At 40.2% G+C, this 25625-nt stretch overlaps 1 protein-coding gene across 1 annotated transcript in view; it reads left to right on the top strand.

Moving 5' to 3' along the window:
- RYBP (RING1 and YY1 binding protein) overlaps positions 1-22377 on the top strand; it is a 72157-nt gene extending 49780 nt beyond the window's left edge. Inside the window, exons 3-5 of the mRNA XM_048857984.2 lie at positions 14794-14970; positions 15114-15212; positions 18277-22377. Of these exons, the coding sequence (XP_048713941.1) occupies positions 14794-14970; positions 15114-15212; positions 18277-18529 (529 nt within the window). The 3' untranslated portion in view covers positions 18530-22377. The remainder of the gene's footprint in view (positions 1-14793; positions 14971-15113; positions 15213-18276) is intronic.
- Positions 22378-25625: the final 3248 nt, after the last annotated feature.

The raw sequence follows: 25625 nt of genomic DNA, 5'->3' as shown, positions 1-25625 counted from the left end.
TTCCCTCCTCCACCACCCCTCCTGGGATACCTTGGTAGTCATCCCCCTATTTGTGTGATGAATGAATAACGAATGCATGACTGTGAAGCAGCAATGACTTTATTGGCTCTGCAAGCAATGATTAAAGGGAGGAGGGGAGGGTGGTTAGCTTACAGGGAAGTAGAGTGAACCAAGGGGCGGGGGGGTTCATCAAGGAGAAACAAACAGAACTTTTACACCGTAGCCTGGCCAGTCATGAAACTGTTTTTCAAAGCTTCTCTGATGCGTACCGCGCCCTCCTGTGCTCTTCTAACCGCCCTGGTGTCTGGCTGCGCGTAACCAGCAGCCAGGCGATTTGCCTCAACCTCCCACCCCGCCATAAACGTCTCCCCCTTACTCTCACAGATATTGTGGAGCACACAGCAAGCAGTAATAACAGTGGGAATATTGGTTTCGCTGAGGTCTAAGCGAGTCAATAAACTGCGCCAGCGCGCCTTTAAACGTCCAAATGCACATTCTACCACCATTCTGCACTTGCTCAGCCTGTAGTTGAACAGCTCCTGACCACTGTCCAGGCTGCCTGTGTACGGCTTCATGAGCCATGGCATTAAGGGGTAGGCTGGGTCCCCAAGGATAACTATCGGCATTTCAACATCCCCAACAGTTATTTTCTGGTCTGGGAATAAAGTCCCTTCCTGCAGCTTTTGAAACAGACCAGAGTTCCTGAAGATGCGAGCATCATGCACCTTTCCCGGCCATCCCACGTTGATGTTGGTGAAACGTCCCTTGTGATCCACCAGAGCTTGCAGCACTATTGAAAAGTACCCCTTGCGGTTTATGTACTCGGCGGCTTGGTGCTCCGGTGCCAAGATAGGGATATGGGTTCCATCTATAGCCCCACCACAGTTAGGGAATCCCATTGCAGCAAAGCCATCCACTATGACCTGCACATTTCCCAGGGTCACTACCCTTGATATCAGCAGATCTTTGATTGCGTGGGCTACTTGCATCACAGCAGCCCCCACAGTAGATTTGCCCACTCCAAATTGATTCCCAACTGACCGGTAGCTGTCTGGCGTTGCAAGCTTCCACAGGGCTATCGCCACTCGCTTCTCAACTGTGAGGGCTGCTCTCATCTTGGTATTCATGCGCTTCAGGACAGGGGAAAGCAAGTCACAAAGTTCCATGAAAGTGCCCTTACGCATGCGAAAGTTTCGTAGCCACTGGGAATCGTCCCAGACCTGCAACACTATGCGGTCCCACCAGTCTGTGCTTGTTTCCCGAGCCCAGAATCGGCGTTCCACAGCATGAACCTGCCCCATTAGCACCATGATGCATGCATTGTCAGGGCCCATGCTTTCAGAGAAATCTGTGTCCATGTCCTGATCACTCACGGGACCGCGCTGACGTCGCCTCCTCGCCCGGTATCGCGTTGCCATGTTCTGGTGCTGCATATACTGCTGAATAATGCGTGTGGTGGTTAATGTGCTCCTAATTGCCAAAGTGAGCTGAGCGGGCTCCATGCTTGCCGTGGTATGGCGTCCGCACAGAAAAAAGGCGCGGAACGATTGTCTGCCGTTGCTCTGACGGAGGGAGGGGCGACTGACGACACGGCTTACAGGGTTGGCTTCAGGGAGCTAAAATCAACAAAGGGGGTGCCTGTACATCAAGGAGTATTTCAGGCAGGACTGCACGGAGGGTTCCAATAAGAAATGGTGCACCTAAGTTATCGTTGTTATTGGAACAAGGAGGTTAGCCTGGCCTCTGATTGATACATGGCTAGATTTACCTCGCTGCACCTTCTCTGTGAGTGACTGCAGTGTGACCTAGAGGAATGAGTCCCCTAGACAGGGGAGGAGGCAAATGAGTACAAAACAAATCTGGTCTATTTCTTGTTTTGACCCACTCCATCTATCTTTTACATCTTTGGCTGGCAGCAGACGGTGCAGAAGGACTGCATGCCATCCACATCTCATGGCTGCTTGGCAGAAGATGGTACAGTACGCCTGCTAGCCATCCCCATCTCTTGCCTGCCTGGCAGAAGATGGTGCAATACGACTGCTAGCAATCCTCATCTCTTGCCTGCCTGGCAGAAGATGGTACAGTACGACTGCTAGCAGTCCGTATCGCCTGCCTGCTCACCATAAGACGGTTCAATAGGACTGACTGCAGGACTAAAGAGAATGACCTGGTCAAGTCACTCCAAATTTAGTCCCTGCGCCCATGTCTGCCCAGGCGCTCCCAGCCGACGCGGCCAGGAGCACCTCGGACACGATGAGGACGACTACCAATCGTATTGCACCGTCTGCTGCCAGAAGGCAAGGGGTTGCTGCTACTGTGCAGCAAAGCCGTACCGCGTCTGCCAGCACCCAGGAGACATAGGGTGACGGTTACCTGAGCGGGCTCCATGCTTGCTGTGGTATGGCGTCTGCACAGGTAACTCAGGAAAAAAGGCGCGAAATGATTGTCTGCCCTTGCTTTCACGGAGGGAGGGAGGGAACGGGGGCCTGACGACACGTACCCAGAACCACCCGCGACAATGTTTTAGCCCCATCAGAGCGCTCCATTGTGACTGCTCTGGACAGCACTCTCAGATGCCCGATTGTTTGCCATTGCTCTGACGCTGGGAGGGGCGCTTACAGGGTTGGCTTCAGGGAGCTAAAATCAACAAAGGGGGTGGCTTTACATCAAGGAGTATTTCAGGCAGGACTTCACAGAGGGTTCCAATAAGAAATGGTGCACCTAAGTTATTGTCCTTATTGGAGCAAGAAGGTTAGCCTGGCCTCTGATTGATACATGGCTAGATTTACCTCGCTGCATCTTGACTGCAGTGTGATCTAGAAGAATGAGTCCCCTAGACAGGGGAGGGGGGGGAAGCAAATGAGTACAAAACAAATCTGGTCTATTTCTTGTTTTGACCCACTCCATCTATCTTTTACATCTTTGGCTGGCAGCAGACGGACTGCATGCCATCCACATCTCATGACTGCTCGGCAGAAGATGGTACAGCACGACTGCTAGCAGTCCGTATCGCCTGCCCGCTCACCATAAGACGGTTCAATAGGACTGACTGCAGGACTAAAGAGAATGACCTGGTCAAGTCACTCCAAATTTAGTCCCTGTGCCCATGTCTGCCCAGGCGCTCCTGATCGACCTCACAGAGGCGACCAGGAGCACCTCAGACATGACGATGACGGCTACCAGTCGTACTGTACCGTCTGCTGCCACAAGGCAAGGGGTTGCTGCTACTGTGTAGCAATGCCGTACCGCGTCTGCCAGCACCCAGGAGACATAGGGTGACGGTTACCTGAGCGGGCTCCATGCTTGCCATGGTATGGCGTCTGCACAGGTAACTCAGGAAAAAAGGCGCGAAATGATTGTCTGCCCTTGCTTTCACGGGGGGAGGGAGGGAACGGGAGGCTGACGATATGTACCCAGAACCACCCGCGACAATGTTTTAGCCCCATCAGGCATTGGGATCTCAACCCAGAATTCCAATGGGCAGCGGAGACTGCGGGAACTGTGGGATAGCTACCCACAGTGCAACGCTCCGGAAGTCGACGCTTGCCTCGGTACTGTGGAAGCGCTCCGCCGAGTTAATGCACTTAATGCACTTAGAGCATTTACTGTGGGGACACACACACTCGAATTTATAAAACCGATTTCTAAAAAACCGACTTCTATAAATTCGACCTTATTCCGTAGTGTAGACATACCCTAATTTATTGTGCCCACATTTTTTAGAGGCTCTGGATGTATACTGAACCTTTCAATAAATATATAGTACCTCCAAAATGTGCTGTCTGAATATGCAGTATTCATTGTGGATCTCTCCAGTTCGCAGTATAAGGAAAAGAATTTAACGTTTCTTCAGCAGCTTCTTTGTAGGAGAAAGCTACTTCTGAAGAAAAACCTGTAGCTTAAATTTGGATGTTGTAAGACTCAAGGTTTCGATTGTAACCGTTCCAGATCCCAGGCTTGAGATCAATTGAAAATCAGTTTTTTGGGATTTTTTATAGTTTTCTCCTTTAATTACTCTGCAGCCTGTTTGGGATTTAACTCCTATTTTAATATTTTCTGGTACCTAGTATAAATTATTCCATAACTACTTAGAAACATTGTTAGGTGGCCTCAAACTGTGCAAAGGTTTAAAAATTCTCATGAGCAGATTTCACTCAGTTTCTCAAGAATTCCTCCTGTAGTACAGATTTTCATCCAGTCCTGCAGCATACAGTTTTCAGGAACCAAGCACTTAAGAGATAACCATTACTTCCTTAAGCCTAAGCTTTGACCTCCATGCAGAAAAATTTCTATGGTCTTTAATTACATCACATGCAGTATCTCTACTGTAGTCTAATGTTCTATGTCAAAATCAGAAGGAACTCTTAGATTTGGAAAGTGACTTATTTTTAGGTAATATTCCTCATGGAGCAGAGTTAGGATTTTTAGTGAGTATATTAATGTAACTTCTTGTATCTCCTTAATGCTGATAGGCTCGCTCTCAAGTTGTTTCCCCCTGTAATGCATATTTTGGTTGTAAACTATTTCTTCTGAATTCTATCAAGTTAAAAGTTTTATTAAATAAGCGCCTCAGTTGATCCATTGATACAGCTTGATATGTACCTGTAACTATGAACATGGTGATTTTATAACTTACTAAAAGGAACGGATGAGACAACATAAAAAAAATTGAGGCCAGGGGAGTTGATTTCACAAAATCAGGTGTTCCAACTTAGTTGGCAGCAAAGAGTTAAAAGTTCCAATCATTAAGTGGTATATTGAAACCTTTCAATAGTTTGTGTATGTTTAAATATACTTAAGTTTGTTGGGGGGGGGGGGTTGTTTGAGGAGCAAAGTTGCATATCTTAGCTTTTTGTCAAATGGATGATGATTTTCCTCTTTCGCATTTTGTTAAATTTAGAAAATGTTATCAGTGATACTTAATCTTATGTGATGCTTTCTTGAGATAACTTTCTCGTATTTCCTTATATACTGCATCTTAGATTAATATCAATTCACATTTTTTTCCCACTTAGAAAAGATAATTGCTCCATACTGATAGTATAAAGAACAATTAAAGCCCATTTACACTGTGGTTATAATTTGTCAACTGGCTACAAGAAAGCTGTCCTGTGGTCTTGTTTTGTTCAAAACTGAAGTATGGGTGGGACCACAACTGTTAAGTCCAATTATGGAACATTGTTATGGTTCCCATCTACACTACAAAGCGGAAGGAACTGTGCTTCGGGTGATTAGATGTCCTGATTTTATAGGGACAGTCCCAATTTTTGGGGTCTTTTTCTTATATTGGCTCCTATTACCCCCCCATCCCCTGTCCTGATTTTTCACATTGCTGTCTGGTCACCCTAACTGTGCTTGAGCCAGATTCTATGTCTTGGTTATTACTGTAATGTAGACAGGGCCTTGGCGGTGTGTGTGAAAACTGATGCACAATATATTTCTTCACTTGAGAAGTCTATACTGTTTTTGATCATATTTATCAGACTCTTGGGTTACTTAGATTAATTAACTGTTTCTGGTTACTTGTCATCTAAGAGTAAAAGTCATTCATATTAGTTTTTGTTTTACTTTTTGGCTAATCGCAATTGAAACAATACTTCAGAAGATTTTGGATTTTCTTGAAGTAATGTTTTGTGTGCTTTTATTTAATCACTCATGCTCTTTCTGTTCCTGTTGGGGTGTGTTCTGTATTATCTTTTAGTGCTCTGTAGTCATCCAGTTGCCTTGTCCTTTTGGTGTATTGCTTAGCCTATACACTTGGGACTAAAATCTCCCCTCAGATACATCTGAGCAACTTCCACTGAAGTCATTAATGTTGTGCAGTTTATACAAGGAGAGTTTGTCGATTAGTCTACACTCTTTCTGATCTCTGAAAATGACAGCGGACTCACAAGTGAATTTTGTAATATGTGTAAAAGCATGAATACTTTGATTCAGCCACCACATACGTGGCTTAACATCTTCTAAAACTTTTCTCTTTTTTTTAGATTTGAAAAAACCAAGGTTTTGAGAAAATAGGACTTGCTATTTGAAGTAATGTTTTGAAGGGTTACTGTCTACTCTCTTCTTGCAGTGCATCTATCTCAGAAGAGTGCTCCTTATTGTATTATGATCTTGGAACAGATTGTTTTATAAACAACTCTCAAAAACTGCTTTGGACTCTTTTTCTTTGTTAAATGTGCAGTTGAACGCTTGAGGAGTCTTAAACTATTTGTGTACTTACACTTCATGCTGCATTGCATATGAGACATATTTACTTTCTTCGAAGAAATGGTGAGACCCCACTCAGAGATTGACATATTGCACCACTGTGTGTGAAATTATTCAAATCATCAGTACTTCATGTTGCCATGAGGTTTTTGACTTTGTAAAATACCACTTGATGCTACTTCCACTCCTGTGATAACATGGTGCAAAGGTAAAAGCAATTATAATTGGATCCATACTCCTGGGAATTGCATGAGTCCTCTAAGACTTTCTGTGCTTCCATGTGTTAAGCAGGCCATTGATTGACTCCTCCATTTTAGAATCTTCTCTGTCTTCAGGAGGTAGATGGCTTATGCCTTTCAAATCCTAGAGAAAGGGTCAAGGACTCTTGAGCAAGTACAGAATACAGGAGCACACAGAAAATATTCTGTACCATGTGGTGAAAGTGATTTTGCTACATAATTCCACTTTATTTCCCAGTAAATAACTTGCACCAAGAGTATGGCTATTATTTCGATTAATTTGGCTGCTGGCTATTATTCTGATTAATTTCACATTAACAGTAGTTGTGAATAAAAGGGCAGAACTAATGGATTTTAGTATCCTGGACCTGATTCCAAAGGAGAGATGGTAGTTTGGCAGGGAAACATTTTGTTGGAGAAAAGGAAGGAAATGTGTGTAAGGTATCTACAGAGATTTATCAGAGTCCCAAGAATGTGAATCAGTTACCACTCTTGGAAATTAGAGACATGTGCCATGAGACCCCTGCTGAGGGATCTTGTGCCACTATGTCACTAAAATCAAACCAAACCCAAACTCCTTAACTCTGTATTTGGAGTTGGTGTGACCACTGTTGGAATATTGGGTCCAGTTCCGCTGTCCACGGTTCAAGAAGGATGTTTGTAAATTGGAGAGGGCTCAGGGAAGAGCCATGAGAATGATTAAAGGATTAGAAAACATTCCTTACAGTGATAGATTATTAAAGATGTCAGTGTGTCTAGGTTAACAAGGAAAATATTTAGGGTTGACTTGATTATTCTGTATGTACCTACATGGGGAATAAATACTTAATAATGGGATGTTCACTGTATCAGAGAAAGGTATAAAGGATCCAGTGGCTAGACAAATTCAGACTGGAAGTAAGGGATACATTTTTAACAATGAGTCATCAGCAATCCCTCAAGGATGAGGATGATCTCTTTCACAGGTTTTATTTTTCATGGGTCCTTTGGTGACTGAGGAGTCCGATCCTTAAGCCACAGGCTTGTTGACAGAGGTGGTGTTGGAAGACAGGGCTAAGATGCGATTGTTACGTGACAGTTGTCTTTCCTTTCTTCTCTGGCGTTTTTCTGCGACCAGGGCAAGGCATTTTTCCTCAAAAGTGGACGTTCCCTCTCTGACAGGTCTTTGCCAGTTATACCTATCCTGGGCTGCTGTCTCCCAGTGTGTGGTGTCGATGCCACATCTCTTGATGTATACCTTGAGGGTGTCTTTAAAGCGTTTCTTTTGGCCTCCCTGTTTCCTTTTTCCTTTGGTGAGTTGGGCGTACAACAGTTGTTTTGGTAAGCGTACATCAGGCATGCGCACACAATTTTTAACAGTGAGAGTAATTAACCAGTTGAACAATTTACGGTAGTTTCTCCACCTCCTAATTTTTAAATCAAGATTAGATGCTTTTCTAAAAGATATGCTCTAAGAATTACTTTGAAGAAATTGTATGGCCAAACAGGAGGTCAGACTAGATAATCATAAGGATCCTTTCTGGCTTTAGAATCTATCAATGTGTGAAACTTAACTATTGCAGTGATTGGGCATCATTTTTGGTAATAAAAATTTCAATCTGTAAGACCTAGGTGCCAAAACTACTTTCTGGAGAGTTGAATGTATTTCAGCGTGTCAGTTCATGCCTCAATATTGTATTCCGACAAAGATTACTAATTGTATTTTATTCTGCAAATATCTGCTTTTGTGACATGAACTACAGCTTCCCAGAGACTGCCAAACTAATTTTAATTGGAATATTTTATTGCTCTCCAGTGATAATTTTCAAAACATAGATTGATTTGGTTTGGTTTTGTGACTTGTCTTAGAGGACAAAGGTAGGTATTATTTCTCTAATTTACTTGCTTCTGAAAGCGGAAGATTATCTTGTATGTTATTAGTCACATCAGGGTCAAATTTGATAGCTAAGTCCTTACCCAGGAAAACTGTCACTTAAATAAGTAGGCCAAGTAAGGAATGACTAAGATCTCAGCATTTGACCTGAAAAAATTTAAACTCTTTTAGACGCTTGAGTCAGAATTTGGTCTTTCACTACTAATATGTTGGTAATATTAAAGAACTTGAAGGTGTTCTGAAATTTGCTTGTTATTTTAAGGTTTATATTTTTAATGCAGTAATCTGGGGCGTCTGCAATGAGTTCCTAGTTATAAAGCCATGTGCAGGTGCGTTCTCCTACAGAGATGGCAAAAAATCCTGATTGGGAAAGAAGTGTCTGCCTTGCCTAACTGCGCACCTCCTGAATCTCCTCTCAGATCTCAGAAATAATCATGGCATCAAGGCGATGCAAAGGGGAGAGGTGCAGACTGTCAAAACGTAGGAAGGCTCGTACTTGTAGCGTACCTCTTTGTGATCATTCGTAAAGATGAAAGTGAGGCTTCACGACACAAAGTAGCCTCCGCGTGCATCAGCCTCTCTGTTTGTACCACTTCGTGCTTTTGCATTGTGTAACCTTCCTGCTTCGGCAGTTTGAACTCTCATTGTTGAGTTACTCTCAGTCTGAAGGGTCTGTCCGCTGAAGGGTGAAAGTGTAACAGCAGCCTCCCTTTTATTCCTGGCAAGAACATATTTCCTGTCCGTCTCCAGATCGGTTTCTTCGCTAGCCTAGCATATTCGTTACCTTCTCGTTCCCATTGGCCTAAATGATCCCAGAAATAAAACCCTCCTCCTTTACTCCTCCTTTTCCTCTGGGCCGGAGTCCGCTAATCATTGTTCCTACCTGAGGAGAAACTTCTTGACTAAGACTTTTGCCTAGCATAAGACCTGGATTTGTGTCTGCTTGCTGCCGCTCTGGGCGTTATATTTGCCTTGCTCCAAGTCCACACGAATCAAGGAACTAAGTGTGGCTGGCTAGGCTGAGGAGAATGTCCCTGACACATTAACTCTCTCCATAGCTGGAAGTATTGTCATATAATACTTTGCCTTCATTTCCAATCACTCGTCTCACTAACATCAGACACCTGTAAAACATACTTGACAAGCAAAGCCAGCTGCTGACATGTAGCAAATACCAGTTCACATGTGACCCTGGAATCCAGACTCTGGCCAGATCCATTGGAATGATGATGTGACCCAGGGATCCAGATTCTTTGGAATGATATTGACTGGCAGGCTGTTGTGTGAATATATCCTTTGGATTTTACTCAGTTGTTTTAACATTAGTAAAACTTGGCCCTCACTTTTTTGTTTTTGGTCTGGTCTATGACATCTCAGCGATCCTGGTCTGAAAACGACTAAACGGTGACTACAAATTAGAACCCATATTGGCCAATGATTTCTCACTGCCAGCTACTTGAAATAATATTTTTTGTAAAAAGTCACATCCAGAAAAATTGGGCTAATCTGTTGCTGGTGTCTGTCCCACAGGTAAGCTTTGCAGAATTAAATTTTTATTTTTTTAGTATTTTGATAGATGATGTTTATTTTAAAGCTTTTTTTCAATGTCTATTGATTAAAATTTTCACAGTTGCAGGAAATAATGAGGGGCTAGACAATCATTATTTAATGACAGATGTTGATATGCAAAAAGTTAAGCTTTATAACTGTTAAAACACAAACTGTCAGCATCATATATGTAAAAATATACAAAGTAAATAGCCTTAAATCAAACTCTAAGAAATTCTCAAGCAGCAGCATTGTTCCTACTCTGTAAATTTTGATTATTATCAATGGAAATATTTCTTAATGTTTTGTGTATATGTGTTCAAGTTGATGTTTATCAATATTTACCAATAAAAATCTAATCCTTCCAAGCCTACACATAGGATTCAGAATTCAGTCACGTGACATTTACTGTCAAGCCTTCTGACTGCACTCTTTAACTCCTCAGCAAAGAATGTGGAATATACTGATACGCAAGCTCCCCAGTCATTGAAGTTGGAGCAAAGCTCCACACTTGGCTAACATTATGAAGAGCAGATCAAAGTACTACTAAATAGAAAACCTTATATGAGATTCTTAGTGTGAGTTTCCTAATATGATCTTTTGACAAAATGCATAAGCACAAATGATTGCAAGAGTTTCTGATTTAACTAGTTATGTAAGCAGCAAGTAACTAGAACTTCCAGTCACTGCTGGAAAGGTAGCTTCAGCAGTGAGGTCAGTCGTGCAGTGGGACAGCCTGTGCTCTCCAAGGATTTGTTAACTGCTACTTTATTGTGTGGTCCATTTTGGAGAACTGATGTGAAGATGAAGCAATGTGTGAACATCCATTTTTTTGGTCCAATAGTACAAGCTGATGACATGAAAAATTGTAAAAGTTGCAAAATTCTTTAAATTATTTAACCTTTAAAAGGTTGCATTTCACAATCTCTGCTATTTAAGCAAGACTTTTGTGAGAATGGATTCATTAATCAGGTAAAATCTTCCTTCTACTGCATAACCCAACTGCTCTGCTCTGTCATGTTTATATCCACTAGTTGTTATGCAGTCACAGCTGTAGAATCCTTATTTAAAATGCAAGAATGCAAAACTGTCCCCAGTATTCCATTAAAAAAATCAGTAGATAGTCTCTTACCCTTAAATCCCCCCCGAGGAATATTCTTGATAAGATAAGTAGGCTGTTGATGTAATGGTATTTATAATTGTTCATATCTTGGGCCTTGGCTATACTACAGGCCATATGAGCAATAATTGTACCAAAAAGCTTTCTAGGATACATTTTTCAGTTTGACTGTTTAGTGAGGCCCTCTGTATGCACACACTTGAGAAGTGTAAGCAAACCACATTATAAACAGTATTGGGCTCTAACTGTGTTGAAGAATCTAAATGCAGCATGGGGTGTTTCATAACTTGGTTACAAATATTATTCCAATTTGTTGTGCAGACTGGACCACAATAGTATGTTGTAATAAAGCTAAAGCCTTGTACAAACAGAACCGTGGTTGCAGTACAGATATGGTCTTCATGGAAGCAGCTTTGGACCCACAAAACAATTGCCAGCAAAATTCCTTCTGTTGATATCAAGAGAAGTTTTTTGTTACATATGCCTTCACATAGTGGTGGCAGAAACTTTTTGGGACACTTCCATTGTTTTTATGGGGCATCTGTAGATTTAAATGTTACATTTTTATCAACAAATAGTATCGTTCACCTTCATTTAAAAAAACATGAAAGCACTGAGCAGGTTTTAAACAAGCTCTCTCATCTAAATTTTGGTGTTATAAGAACAGAAATGTCACAGGCAGTTCTTAGTGTAGTGCTTCCTTCTGTTAAAATAAGTTTGTACAGCAGACTTCTTAGTCTGGACCAACTACCATCTATTTACAGTAGGTATCTTTAGCTGCCTTGTTTTTACTACTTGGTAAGATCTAACAGGGCCACAGAACGGTCATTCTGAAGAGGTGGCTGGCTAATCAATGGTGCCGAATTTGGTGATCTCCAGTGGTGATTTTACATATTGCTAACTTGCACAGAGAAAGAGGTTAATTTTGATCTTGTCACAGAGCCCTAACTTTTATTGGGCTTACAAACTCCATCAATAGTTTTAGAAAGACAAAAATACTGACATATGACCAAAAAAAGTGAAAAATTGCTCCTATATTGCATGTGTGTATAAGAAAGCAGATCCCAAACTAGTGAAGTATAGGATAGTGCTATGTAGAATTGTTTTCACACTATTTCAGACACACGGCCTCCTAGCAGTGGTCTTATGTGACTACGTGAAACCAGAGACCTTCTGTGCACTAACTAGGCAGATCTGTTTTTCAGCACCAGTTTAGATGCAGGAGTCCTTTTAATGGTGTATTGGGCACAATTTTAACACTCTGTTATCTAACCATAGCATCATAAGGTTTTTTATTTTATTTTATTTTATTTTTTAAAGCCTGTGATGAGTCTACACTACACAAACTGGTAGCACTGATGCAATTGCATTGCTGCTAAAAAAATGAAAGAATCTTTAAAATGTATCTTTTACCCACTTTTGCTGTTTCATCTCCCTTTCATTCAGCAAAAACAGACTAGTCAATTTCACTTTTAATTTCTAGCAAGTTTCAATATCCAGTTCTGCTCTAGCATAGTACTTGGGAAATGTCTGAATCCCCAAAAGTTGTGTTCAGCAAATATTTTAATTGATTTTTTTCTTGTAAAACTAGGGAATGTTTAGGTTTGTATTAATTTATTTATTTTAACGTTGGGACTAATGTTAACTGACCCTTTCTAAATTTTTCATTTAGTGCTGAGGTGCAGTAATTTATGGAGTCCTTTGTAAAGGCATATAAGAGTGGTGGTTACACAACTGGACTGACCTATGCAAAAATGTGTATGTGTAGCAAAGAATGCATTGATTATGTTTGTCTCTCTGGTTCCTTGCAGAACACTTTGTGCTATCTTTGGATCTTGTATGAAATGGGAACTTTGTGTGCCAAGATAAACTGGCTGATTTAATTCTTGAGAGGAGTTATTTTGTAGTTCGTAGTATTTCTGTTTTTGATTTAATCTATCAGAACTACGGATCCATGCTGCATGAGTTTACGCTATATTTAAATCTACTTTAAAAAAAATTAATTGAAAATGTGTTAATACAATATGTGTGTACACTACAACTTTAATTTTATATAGTATTTATAGAAGCATTGTCTCCGTATATCCAGAGTTAAACGTTAGGACCAGGAGAGAGAAAAGAAGAGGTATAAACAAGTTAGCAAACAGCTATTTAAAGAGATGGGCAGTGTGAAGGAGGCTGTTAGGAATGGCTAGAGCTGCAGAGGTGAATGCTGTCTCTACAGTCCAAGGAGTTTGCAGAGAGTGAGCAAAGGGTGGTGCTAGATAAGGGAAATAGAGAGGCAGCTAAGTTCACAGAGCATATCTGGTAAAATTTTCAAAAGTCCTTGAGTGATTTGGGAGCCTGAGTTCCACTGATTTTTAGTGAGACTGAGGATCCTAATCTGTTTAGACGCTTTTGAAAATTTTTGTCCTAGGAAACATTCATAGAGATGTTTTGTAAACCAGAATAATTTTGAACTTGAACCTGAAATAAAAATAGGGAGCCAATGGGGTTGTTTGACAATAGGGAGGATGTGTTAGTGCTGCTTTGAACACATGAGAAGGAAGTCAGCAGTTTGCACATGCTGGGCTTTGGAGAGGCCAGAGAGAAGGAAAATACACAGTTGTCAAGGTGAGAGGAAATGAAGGCAGGAATGAGGATTATAGAAGGGATGAGTGTATGAATTTCTACTGAGAGCACTCAGCGCAGAATTGTTAACTATCTGGTGGGTTAGATTTCTGCTTGAAACATTTGAAATAAAAATCTGGCTAAAAAGACAGAGTAATTTGTTTACCTCTTCTCTTCCCATTTCCCCTCTGTAATGTAACCTTTTCTCTCTTTTTTTTTTTTTTTTGCCTGCACACTGCCTGCCCCCTGAATCACATTATCTCCCTCAAAAACCCAAACCTACTAGCCTTTAGTCACAGCAGAAACCAGCCATTTCACCTCAAGTTGTCTTTTTTGACCCTCACCTGGACAGGAATAGACCATTTTAGACTTCTTGATCTCAGTTACAGCAAGTCAGCTCACTAGGGTCTTTGACTGAGGATATAATATTCCAGAAAGAGCATCCTTCAATTGTCCTTTTTGTCTAAATGAATATACATTGTAAAGATTACTGAATACTATTTGGAGTTTGTAAACAGTTGTGTTGGGAGTGAGTGCTAGTTGGAGATTGGCACAGACAGACGTGACACTTAATGGTACAGTGAATGTCCCGTTTGTTTTGTTGTTTGCCATGAATTACAATCTGAGCCTTTGGTGGGACACAGTAAGTCTTAGTTGCTCTTTATCAGTAAACCTTCTGTTGCTCTTTATCTGTTATCCAGGCCAAGTCCACTGCTTCAGGGAACTAGAACTTATTCTGAAAATCTAAATGTGAATGACACCTTACTAATTTTGTTTTTCTGTATTTAACATATTACCAATGTCTTTTTAATAAAATGAGATCGCACTTTAAGTCTAGATGTTTGAAAGCTGTCAGTCCATGTAATTCTGAAAGATTTAAAAGAGTGTAAATTTGTGAAGCATGTGGAAAAAGAGCATTATATTTGTTAGAAATATTGAGAAGGGTTCCTGGACTGTGGATTAGTACCAATGAAATTCCAGTTTGTAGGGCTATCAAATTTTAGTTGGAAAATTTCATACTTGCTGGTAGCTGGTAATATGTGATACTAAGTAAGGAAATATACTCTGTACCTGAAAGTCAAATATCCTTCCATAAACAATGAAACGGATCTTAATGGTGCTTCTGCTACATTTGAAATGACATGTCCTTTATTAAATCATTGATTGTGGGTCTTATTTTTTTCTCTTTATAGAAAACCTAGAATAAACTCTCAGCTGGTTGCCCAACAAGTTGCCCAGCAATATGCCACACCCCCACCACCTAAAAAGGAGAAGAAAGAGAAAGTGGAAAAACAAGACAAAGAAAAGCCTGACAAAGAAAAAGAAATCAGTCCAAGTGTTACGAAGAAGAACACCAGTAAAAAGACTAAGTAAGTTTCAGGGGGACACTAGTTAGGTGTACAGTTAGTTATTCACTATTTAAGCTTTATCAGTGATTGGTTGTCTTGCCAAGCAATAGTGCACATTAATCAGCAAGAAAACCTATAATAATAATTTTTTCCTACTTTTACAGACCAAAGTCAGATATTGTAAAAGATCCTCCTAGTGAAGCAAACAGTATACAGTCTGGGAATACTACAACAAAGACCAGCGACTCAAATCACACTTCAAGGTAAGTTTAATATAGAATCAATTGATGTTCATTTAGTTAGATCTTGACATCTGAGAACTGAACTGAAGGGTCCAAACTCGTGGGTTTTTTAATTGGGTTGACAGCCCTAGAGACAGAAGACTCTGATTTATCCACAGAATTGGTAAGGCATGAACATCAGTAGTATAAGCTTCCTCTGTGCCTGTGCATCTGAATGATTACCTGGAAAACAGCAGCTTCAAATAGTGGAAGCAGTTGACTCACTAGACACTCAGTCATTCGCCTTCTGATAAAGCTATCGTGTCAGTTGTGGTGGTTTGTTACTTTTAGGCAGTTAAACTGCTGTGTAGAAAATAGATATTAATCTGGTCAAAAGAGGTCACCTGTCAATTTCTTCTTACCTTCTCTCCATTTAGACCCAATAACAGTGTAAGGAGTGGATATATTATATTTGCCTGTACCCATGCCTCCAATGCTACCACTGCAGTTAGGAGAAAAATTGTCTTTTGATTGTGTTCTTAGGGGACCACATGAAAGGTCTCATTAAACAATTCAGGCATTTACGAACTTTATTTTTGTCCAAGGATAAAACAGTTGATTCAAGCTGATATTTCAAATTGGCTTTTGCCTGTGTGTTAGAGTTAAGTCCTATCCTCAGCTGTGCTGACATTACAGGTTTCTTTTAAAATAAAAGCTATTGCTCCTTATTTCTCCAATGCAACAGGCCCAAATTGTGGTCGTCTTTACGCCTTGAAGTCATGGAGGCAACAAGCAGAATTTGACCCCACAGTTTGACTACCTGTGTGAAAGTGCCACGGGTGTGTGAAAGTGCCAAGGGGAGGAGAGTGCCTTTAAACTCCCTTTTGAGCTTCAATCAGATTTGTTAAGTCCTCCCAGACCTTGAAGAATGAGCAGGGGGGTTAGTCTCAAACATCAGGGTGGATGGGAAGCCACGGCTGTTACCGCCTATCAGACTCCCGCAGTTCTCCCCTATTTTCTTGTCAGCATGTTCCAGTGCAGTCATGGTGACAGGGTATCTCCCAGCTGCAGCTGTTCAGGAATCCCCTGAAGTGGTTTAGTAGCATGGAGTTATTCTGGACAGAAGTTAATGTGGCTTGGGGCCATGTTAAGCAGATCATTGAGAGGGAGCAGTCTGCTCAATGCACCTGTCATTGTTCCAGCTCCTGTCAAGTGACAGCAGAGAGGTGTACTCAATAGCAGAGAAGGGCACTGGCAGAGAGATCTGCCCCAGCATCCCAGAGACAAAATCCGGGCCAGGATTTTTAGCTGTTTCTGAATACAAGAGAAAACAAATGAGTCTGTAAAGTTACAGGAAGAACTGGGTTTCCTAAAGGAAATGGGGACTTGGGGGAGAAAAATAAACAAACCTACTTCCTGGAATATTTACTGTAGATACAAAGGATCTATCAGTATAGGGTGGCCTTTGCCTGCTAAGTCTGAAAACTGACAAAATTGCCCAGATATGCTGAGCTAGTTGGCCTTTAGCATCACCCACATGCCAGGTGACGTTAATCGTTTCATCTAAGTCTGTGGTTACATGTTCAAATCGCAACCTCTTGGGTGTGTAAATGAGTATATACATACTTACGTGTATGTGTGGCTTCACATTAGAACTTACTGACAGCACCTACGGGTTTGAAAAATCTAGTGACTAAGTGGAGGGGCAGTATTAAAAAGAAAATGAAGTTATTCAGTGTCAGGTTGTTATCCCAACATAGTTTATAATTTAATATTTAAATGTGATTAAAATATTAATGTTTTTCCTGTTAAATTTGATGCAATTTTCTTTCTAGGTTACCTACAAACACAGTTTTTTAGAGTGAGAAATTTATAGCACACTTAATTGAAGGTTTAAATTCACAAGAATATCATTTATTTTTCTTTTGAAACTATTTATCATCACCATTTCCCACCACTTTAGATAACCCTAGTTTAGAACCTACATCTATTTCAGTGATTTTATAGGATAATCTTGAACGGGGTAGCACTGGGATGATCGTCTACCAATTCTCGACACCAGCAGAGAGGCATTGAAAATATAAAATTGGATCCACTTCCTCTTTTCTCACTATTTTGAGTTAGTCCAATATGACCCAAATGTAGAGGAGAGGGTTATTTTCTGCTCAGTTGGGAAACTGGGGCCTGGTCTTGAAGAAAAACCTGTCTGTCTCCTATCTCCATGAAAAACGCAATTTCTAGCGCTAGCGAGCTAGTTCTACCTGATGTCTGGAGAACGCCCCTCTAATTTCCCTAGTGGGGAAAGTTCTGCTGCATCAGTCTGACCCACGGTTGGAAGGGAAAAGAGTTAACTGTAAATCACAGGTAATCACTGAAGCAGACGTGGCATCCGCCAACAGCTAAAGGACTGTCTCAAACGGCCAGCAATAGCACACGCCAGCAGAAGTTTGCCCTTAAATAAACTCATTGCATTGTATTTGTATCAGAATTTTGGACCAAATCCTGCAAACACATGGATGTCAGCCTCTGTGCAGAGCACAGTCCTTTATTAGCTGGGTTACTAATTGCATGAAAGCGCAGAAACAAATTACTGATATAATCCTGAGCTATAAAAACCAATGTGTTCGCTTTGTTTTGTCTTGTGACAGAGAAAAGCTAACACTGTGAGAAATGTCCTGGGTTTTACTTACAACAGCCTTCTGGAGGGAGCATTTTGAACAATTTTATACTTGGATTGATTGGGCCTCTGATTTGTATAAACTCAAGTTGAGAAGGGGAAGCCAAGTTGCCCCAGTGCCTGAGTTATTTGCAGCTACAGTGTTCCCCACATGGGAATGAACGTCCATGTTCAAATGCTTTCATGTGGTTTTGTATTGCAAAGTCACAGCCTTGTCTCAGAACATCAGGGCACGTGATGTGGCAAGATGGAGTATTCAGATAACAGAATTCTTTCATCTTTTGTCCCATAGGGCTGGTACCAGAGCTCACTTCCAAACTAATCTGATCTGTCCAAGAGAGCTCAGAACATATCACTAAGTAGAAAGTTTGTTTCTGAAATATGGTTCCTAATAAACGTTTTCCCTTTTTTTCCTCACCTGTTCTTTAGGCCCAGACTGAAAAATGTGGACCGAAGTACTGCACAGCAGCTGGCAGTCACAGTGGGGAACGTCACAGTAATTATCACAGACTTTAAAGAAAAGACTCGCTCCTCTTCCACATCTTCATCTACAGTGACCTCCAGTGCAGGATCAGAACAGCAGAATCAGAGCAGCTCCGGCTCTGAGAGCACAGACAAAGGCTCGTCCCGTTCCTCCACGCCGAAGGGCGACATGTCAGCAGTTAACGATGAATCTTTCTGAAAATTGCACATGGAGTTGTGGAAAACTATGAATCAGGGTATGAAATTCAAACACTCCACCTGCCCATGGGGCTTCAGTCCTGGAGAGCCTCTTCTGTGCTTGAACACACACTTTCTTGGACATCACTCTCTTACTGATGCAACCAGGATAATTTCTGCTTGTCATGGGCATCTGGCCACCAAGGAATTTCGCACCCTGACAATTACTCTTGACACTTTTATGTATTCCATTGTTTTATATAATTTTCCTAACAATCATTTATAATTGGATGTGCTCCTGAATCTACTTTTTTATAATATCTGCTGTGCACAATTTTCCATGAACATTACAACTTTTTTTGGTTTTTTGGAGTGTGTGGGGGGAGGGGAAGGGGACTTTATTTATTGCATTCACAAACTCCATCCTCCTTCAGCATATCCTTTAAGTTCAGTTCTTTCTTTCTTCCAGTTATACTGTGTACTATCAGTTTTGATATAAATTATATATAAATATATATATAAATAAATATATATAAAGGGTTATTTGAAACCAATACATGGAAACGCTGGTGCTTGAAACACTGTGAAGTGAAACAAAAATATTGAACAGTTAAAGATCTGGGACAGTCCCCTTTTGTGAAAGTGCTGATACTGAAATGGATCCAGGCTTAGATGAAAAGTATATTTCAGAAGGTTTAAAGCCAGATGAGACCTGATTTTCTCTCTCTTCCCCTCTCCCCCCTACCCCCCCAACTTTTGGCTAAACAGTACTGGGCAAATAGCTTTTATTATACATTGTGATCTGTAATGGGAAGACTCCTCCAGATAGCCTGCATTCCCAATAGAATAACTCAGAATGACAAATCACAAGTCCGTGTCCAATTGGAGCCTGCTTATTCAAAAGTAACTAAGCTGGTTTCAGAATGCCATGCATTAATGTATATTTTGTTTACTTGTTGACATGGTTATTTCTTCCATAGCCAATCACACAAAAATGTGGTATTCTGTAATTTTGATTAATTCCATCCATTTTCCAGACCTGCATCAATGACTGAGGTGACATTAAATCTCTGTGGAGTGGCTGTTTGCTTTAGAATTCAAGGCAGAAGAGAACCCTAAGGCTGGAAGCTTTTTGGAGCTGATCAACCAAACCATTACATGTTCACATCTGATGTGGTTTGGTTCTTTCTTGGTCAAGCCTTTTCATTTCTGTCTCTTTCCATTCTGTTGTGGGGAGTATTTTTGGGTTTAATTGAGTTGGGTTTGTATTCCAAGAGCAATTTCTGAACAGCATTTCATCCAATGATGACATATGTAGGCTTGTTAATGTTTGGACACTTCTAGATATTCTGCTGTGGGAGCTACAGTTGAGAAAAAACTTTCATGCTGGCAGGTCAGCAACAAGTGCTGCTCACGTTGATGGTCCGTGTCTCTTTCATTCTTGCTCTGTATCTTTTCAGACTATAAACTTCGTTCCTGGTCTATTAGCATTGCTTTACAGTTTACCTTCTGTGCATTATCCTGCTAAAATAATAATCTGAAGAGGTGAAACAAACGTTTTTTTAAGATTCAAGTTCTATTTGTCTTTTTATCCTTAATTATGTGGCCCAGAGTGCTTTGCAGTAATTTCAGGCACAGAGTCTGTAACTTTATTCAACATCAACAGGATAGCTTTTGGGTGTTCTACTTGGAAAGAGGGCCACTTCTCGGGAACTTGGTGCCAGCTTTTTACATTGTGAATTAGTTGCTTGGTAAAAATAATTTCTGTCTGTGGAGGCAACTGAATAAAATTCTATTTTGAAATCAGCTTGGTTTTGAGTAGCAGACATGTAGGTTCCTTTCAAAATGATGATAAAATTATTCTGTGCTTAATTAATCCGTTACCAGCTCTGCTTGCATGTGTACGGTACAAAGCAGTGTCTTTACAGCTGCAGTTTTATTCTGAACACGTTAACATGGGCACCCCCTTTTAATTCTGTTTTATATCTGGGATATAAGCTATACTTACCTTTTTAAAACCGCATTTTTAAAGTATTTATTGAAAAACCAAAGGAAATCAGATGCTACCTATGAGCATCAATATGTTATACATAGTTTTAATACTATGAATTTCTCAATCCACATTTTAACATTAGTGGAACATTGCAAAGACATTCCTTTTCAAGTTTTACTGTTCCTTTAAGGGTCTCAGGGAGGGTAAACTGGTCAGCCATATTTATTTATTTTACTGAGATGTATTGGAATAATTTTTTTAAAGAGAGATTTTCTGAAGATGCCCCTGAACTTGTATATTTTGCACTGCTTTATAAATGAACCATAATCAGTCAGCTTAAATGCATTTGGCCTAAGCCAGCAAAGCATGTAAGCAGGAGTCTAGTCCCACTGACTTCCGTGGGGCCACACTGATGCTAAAAGTTATGCGCGTGCTTGTGTGCTTTGTTGGCTGTCGTACTTTGTGCAAGAAAGCATTGTATGTACCAGAAAATTACTTCATGTTAAATGAATGGGCCCATAGATTATTTGAAAAAGCTTTAACACACAGTAACGAGCTACTCAGAGGCTACTGATTAAGTCATTGAAATCTTCTTTGGTGGTGGTTTATTTTGGTTATGCCTCCTTGATAAATTAGCTGCTTGTAAGGATGGAGTGGAAAATTGCTTTGGTACAAGAGAACTGAAACTCTGCATTTAGTAGAAATTGCTAGCTAAGCATTTGAACCTAACCGGGCCACATTTTTAACTGTTGTGTTGTGGATTTGAAGGATAGTGTTTACTTTTACACTTAATTTCTGAAATTGATAACACCCCTAAGGCATGTATCTGGAAATGGAATTCCCTTCACTTTCTTGCATTTTCAGTTTACCCTGCTATCATTAGGGAGCATGTTTAAAAAAAATTAGACACTAGTGTAAAGGAAAGACCAGAAATGCTTGGTATTCAGTGGCACAGAAAGCAGGTAAGAAAAGCACAGTGTTATGTTTGCAAGTTTAAACTTTTACACACAAACACAGCTTGCCTGACTTGCTCAGTTTGACATAGTCATGCAAAAGAAAAAGTAAAATAATTTTAACACAGACTATTTATTTTAATCAAAACACTTTGGTCATTTCAAATTGGACAGATTTAAAATTTGGCAGTAGCTTCTGTGAGTTTATTTCCACTGAGATATTTTCACCTGCCTTATTAAGATCATTCTCAGTCTACTTTTTTAAGCTACAATAAACTTAAATTATTGAAAATTTATTAATTGCTGACTATATAATAACCTTTGCTTGTATGTAACCGAAAAATGGTTTTAAGAGCCAACATTTAGAGTATGACAATGGAGCTGAACAGTTTTTAATGCGCAAGCAGTTCTGTTCTTGTGTATGACTTGTAACCTTAATTTACTGTGTAAAGATGGTTACATTATTTCCTTAGCTTTGTTTGTTGGAGACAAATATAGAATGCTTGTTTAAGTATGTCAAAACATAATCTTATCTTGTGGATTTTTATGTTAATGTATTATACGAGCTATATTTTTCATTTGCCCAGAAAGACAGCTTGTATAACGCTTTTGAAAGTTTCTCCGCTCTGTAAAGTCTTTAGAGCTGACAGTCCTGTTAGGTTTGTTTTGATCTTCATGCTAAAGTGTCAATGGTGGTTTTGTGAACTGGTCAGAAATTCACAGGTCTTAAATGTTTTCGGGAAATTTATATTGGACACTGCTCTTTGTCTAGCAAATAAAAGATGTTAATATATTCCTGTTACTGGCATGTGCACGACTGTTATTAGAAGCCACTTTATCATTTTCCTGCTTTAAATAGAAATGTCTATTTATGAATTCTGCTTGTAGTTTTTTTCACAAATAAAATAGTAAAATTTAATTAAATCTGAAAGCTCTCTTTTTTGGGAGATGCCAGTATTCAGACAAGGTGAAGAGCTTGTATTATTGTAGCTGCTTTTCTGCAGAATGTACAGAATTATATATGGGAAACACAGTTGCTGTACTCCAATCCTGCAAACACTTAATGCGCGTGGTGAACTTCGTGCACGTAAGTAATACCATATTGTTCACTGGGGCTAATTGCATGAGCAAAGTTGCAGATGTGTTTGCAGAATTTGGGTTATATTGCTTTGCAAATAACAGAAATAGACAATTTCCCCTCCCTCCCCCATTTCTGCAGCTATGGTGAAGTTTGGTGCAAAGAATTTTAGTGAGAGCCCCTGGGTTATCTTGAGCTACCAAACTCTTAAGAGTAACATTTTATAAGACTTTAATTGGAAATCTAGATATATTTTTGCGTTGTAAAATACTGCTATTTTACAAGTAGTATTTGCTTCCACTGTCTAGGAAACAAGATGGTATGAAATACTGAACTCCTTCCGGTTCTGGGTTTTTTTTTTTTTAAGTGATTGAGTAATTCAATAGAACTGTATAAGTTATCAAATTAAAAGGAGTTGATTCTTCTGTGTCTTATAACTAATGTCACTAGAAGTTGCTTAAAAAAACACCTCACTATAGATGCAAACTGTTTAAGTACTTATCACACTTGGAAATGTTTCAAAAGAATTGGTGCCAAAAATACATAGCAACAGGGAAGGTAGTTTTAGAGAGCCCAGAAGCATTGCTTGGTGCATCACAGAAAAAAGTAAAGAAACAGGCCTTGCCTCAAAGAACTGAAAGTCTAAGGCCCTGACCCATCAAGCAACTGGGCAGGCAGACCTCAGAGTCAGCGTAATCATTTGTAGGATTGGGGCCTCAGGCCAGCTTTGATAAGAGTGATAGAAAGGAGAAAGTGAGGATTGCAGTAATAGAATCACTTTTATTAAGAAATGTACACAGCTTGAAAGATCCATTAAATTAGCATTTTTAACCTGCTACTTGTAGGGAACAAGGCACAAGCCAGATGTACTTGCATGCGGGAATCTAGTTCATAGCAGCTGTTCAACTTCTGTCCTAAAATGTCACTAAGTTTAAAGTGTATATTGGTCATGGTTATAAAATAGTATCCTGCTATTTCATTATACAAAATAAAGGTGATAAAACTCATCAGCTTGTATGTCAGCTAATTTTAAAGCTTTTCTTTCCTGACTTTGTAGAGAAGAATAGGGACAGACGCACCAAAAAGGCGCCAGCTGTAATAAGAATTAGCAGAAGTCTCTTAGTTCATGGGGTCACTTTCAACATCCATTGCAGAACCATGAACTCACTAGGTTAGTTTGGGCACACAGGCCGAACAGCCAAGAGCCATGTTTTGAAACTGTTGCCTGTGCCCTAATATTCCATAACTTCATATTAATAAGATACAAGAAAATTTTTGTTACCAAGGGCTAGATTACAATCAGTTTGAAAGATCCATGCAATCAATCCTTTGAAAGACACAAGGCCACGTGAATTTCAGTCCAGGAATATGGAGCCCCATTATCAGCTGCTCCAACTAATAGTCTTTATCTGATACAAAAATGAGTAGGGATCCTGATCTAGCTTTATAATAACACAGTGAATAAGAGTGTGAGGGTGGCATTTGCTGTAAAAGAACTTGCCTTACTAATTCAATGTGAACACAAAAGTCATAAAGAAACTAAAAGAATAATTAACACAGAAAGATACCCCTGAAGACTGGGTCAGAGTGTTAGAAACCCACAGCAGGATTATTCTATTTAACTACTAGACGGACACCCTCATAGTGATTAATTACATGTGTCTGGCATCACTTTTATTGCAGTGAATCACAATTGGAGTTTCTAGAGCTCAAGCTGAAAATTGTCTACAAAAGAGATGACAGATGTGACGAATGGCAGTTTCTGCCCCAGCTGTAGCAAGGTGTTGGATTACAGACCACTGAGTACCATGTCAAATCAGAAAAACACCAGAAGACAGGATTTGTGTTAGATCCACAGTGTAGGCAAACCTTTCAGAATCCCATGGAGACACTGTTACATCAGAGAAGAAATGGCTGCTGCTTTTGTCATTAGGATTGTAGCTGCTTCCCATCCATCCTTGCAAACTCCAGTTTCTTTAATACCCATGTGCAAAGCAAGCAGAGAGAGAGCAGCCTCTTTGGAACCACTGTGGAGATATCTTAGGTTGAGGTATGTGAACTCAAACAGCGCTGTGCAGTCTAATTAGAAAATACTTCTGTTCCACTTAATGCAAGAACAGCTTGCAGCAGGATGATGTGCTGCTCTTTTAATTTTGCTTTGAATGTGTAATTCTCTTCTTGGTGGCTTTGGGCTTGTTTCCATGCCACTAAGCTCAGCACTGTCCACTCTCAATCTCTGTACAAACGTGTGTCTGTCACTGATTGGCAGTGCTTGCTATGTGCTAAATGTTGGTCTGGAGTGATCCCTTGGGTAACTCCAATGCTTTAACTCCATCCATTATTCTTAGCCTCCTTCAGTGCAAAGTCAAGGCTTTCAGAAGTGATTAGTGAGGCTGGGTGCCTCTGTTTTTACATGCCCAATTTTAAAACACCTTGAAGGGGCTTGATCTTTCAGAGGATGGGTGCTCACACTTTCTGGAAAATCAGGCCCATTTCCGGGAGTCCCAACTTGTACACTTTGGAAGGAGTCACTTCTTGGGCAATTTGCTGAAATGCTCATTATGTTAATGGTGACCAGCTAAAGTTCTAAATAAGTAGTCTGACATTTGTGTATTTGGTCTCGGAATGGGGTTTTGTGTGGTAGCCATGTGCTCAGGAACCTTATGATGACATTGCTGTTTCACCTAGAGATCTGGCGTGCTAGCCTGGAAGAGTGGTCTCTAACTTGGTTATAACTGGTTAGAGTTCTTCTGTGATACGGTATTGAGCCCAGCAGGAGTTATCCAACTCTTGAGGCTGGTGGCAGGATTGTGTGGAAAGAGCCTGGGTTTCCATTTAAGCAGCAAGGAAAGGGGGATTTGCAGCTCAGGTTGCACAAATAACTCCTGGCAACTACTTGTGGAAAAGAAAGATGATCAGAAGGACACACCTGAGGAAAGATACTGTGATCTCTGAGACTTCAAGTCTGTTCGTGTTGCTGTGCATAGTTGTTATAAGGCCTAGGAAATATTTATTTACAATGTTTTCCTTGTGTTTCTTGTGTATTGGTGGTTTCCTTCTATAATAGTTATATAATTGCTAATCCTATTTTTAC

This window comes from Caretta caretta, chromosome 7 (assembly GCF_965140235.1).
Source record: "Caretta caretta isolate rCarCar2 chromosome 7, rCarCar1.hap1, whole genome shotgun sequence".
NCBI lineage: Eukaryota > Metazoa > Chordata > Testudines > Cheloniidae > Caretta > Caretta caretta.
Note: the sequence above shows the minus strand (reverse complement) of the source record. Positions and strands in the feature narration are given on the sequence as shown.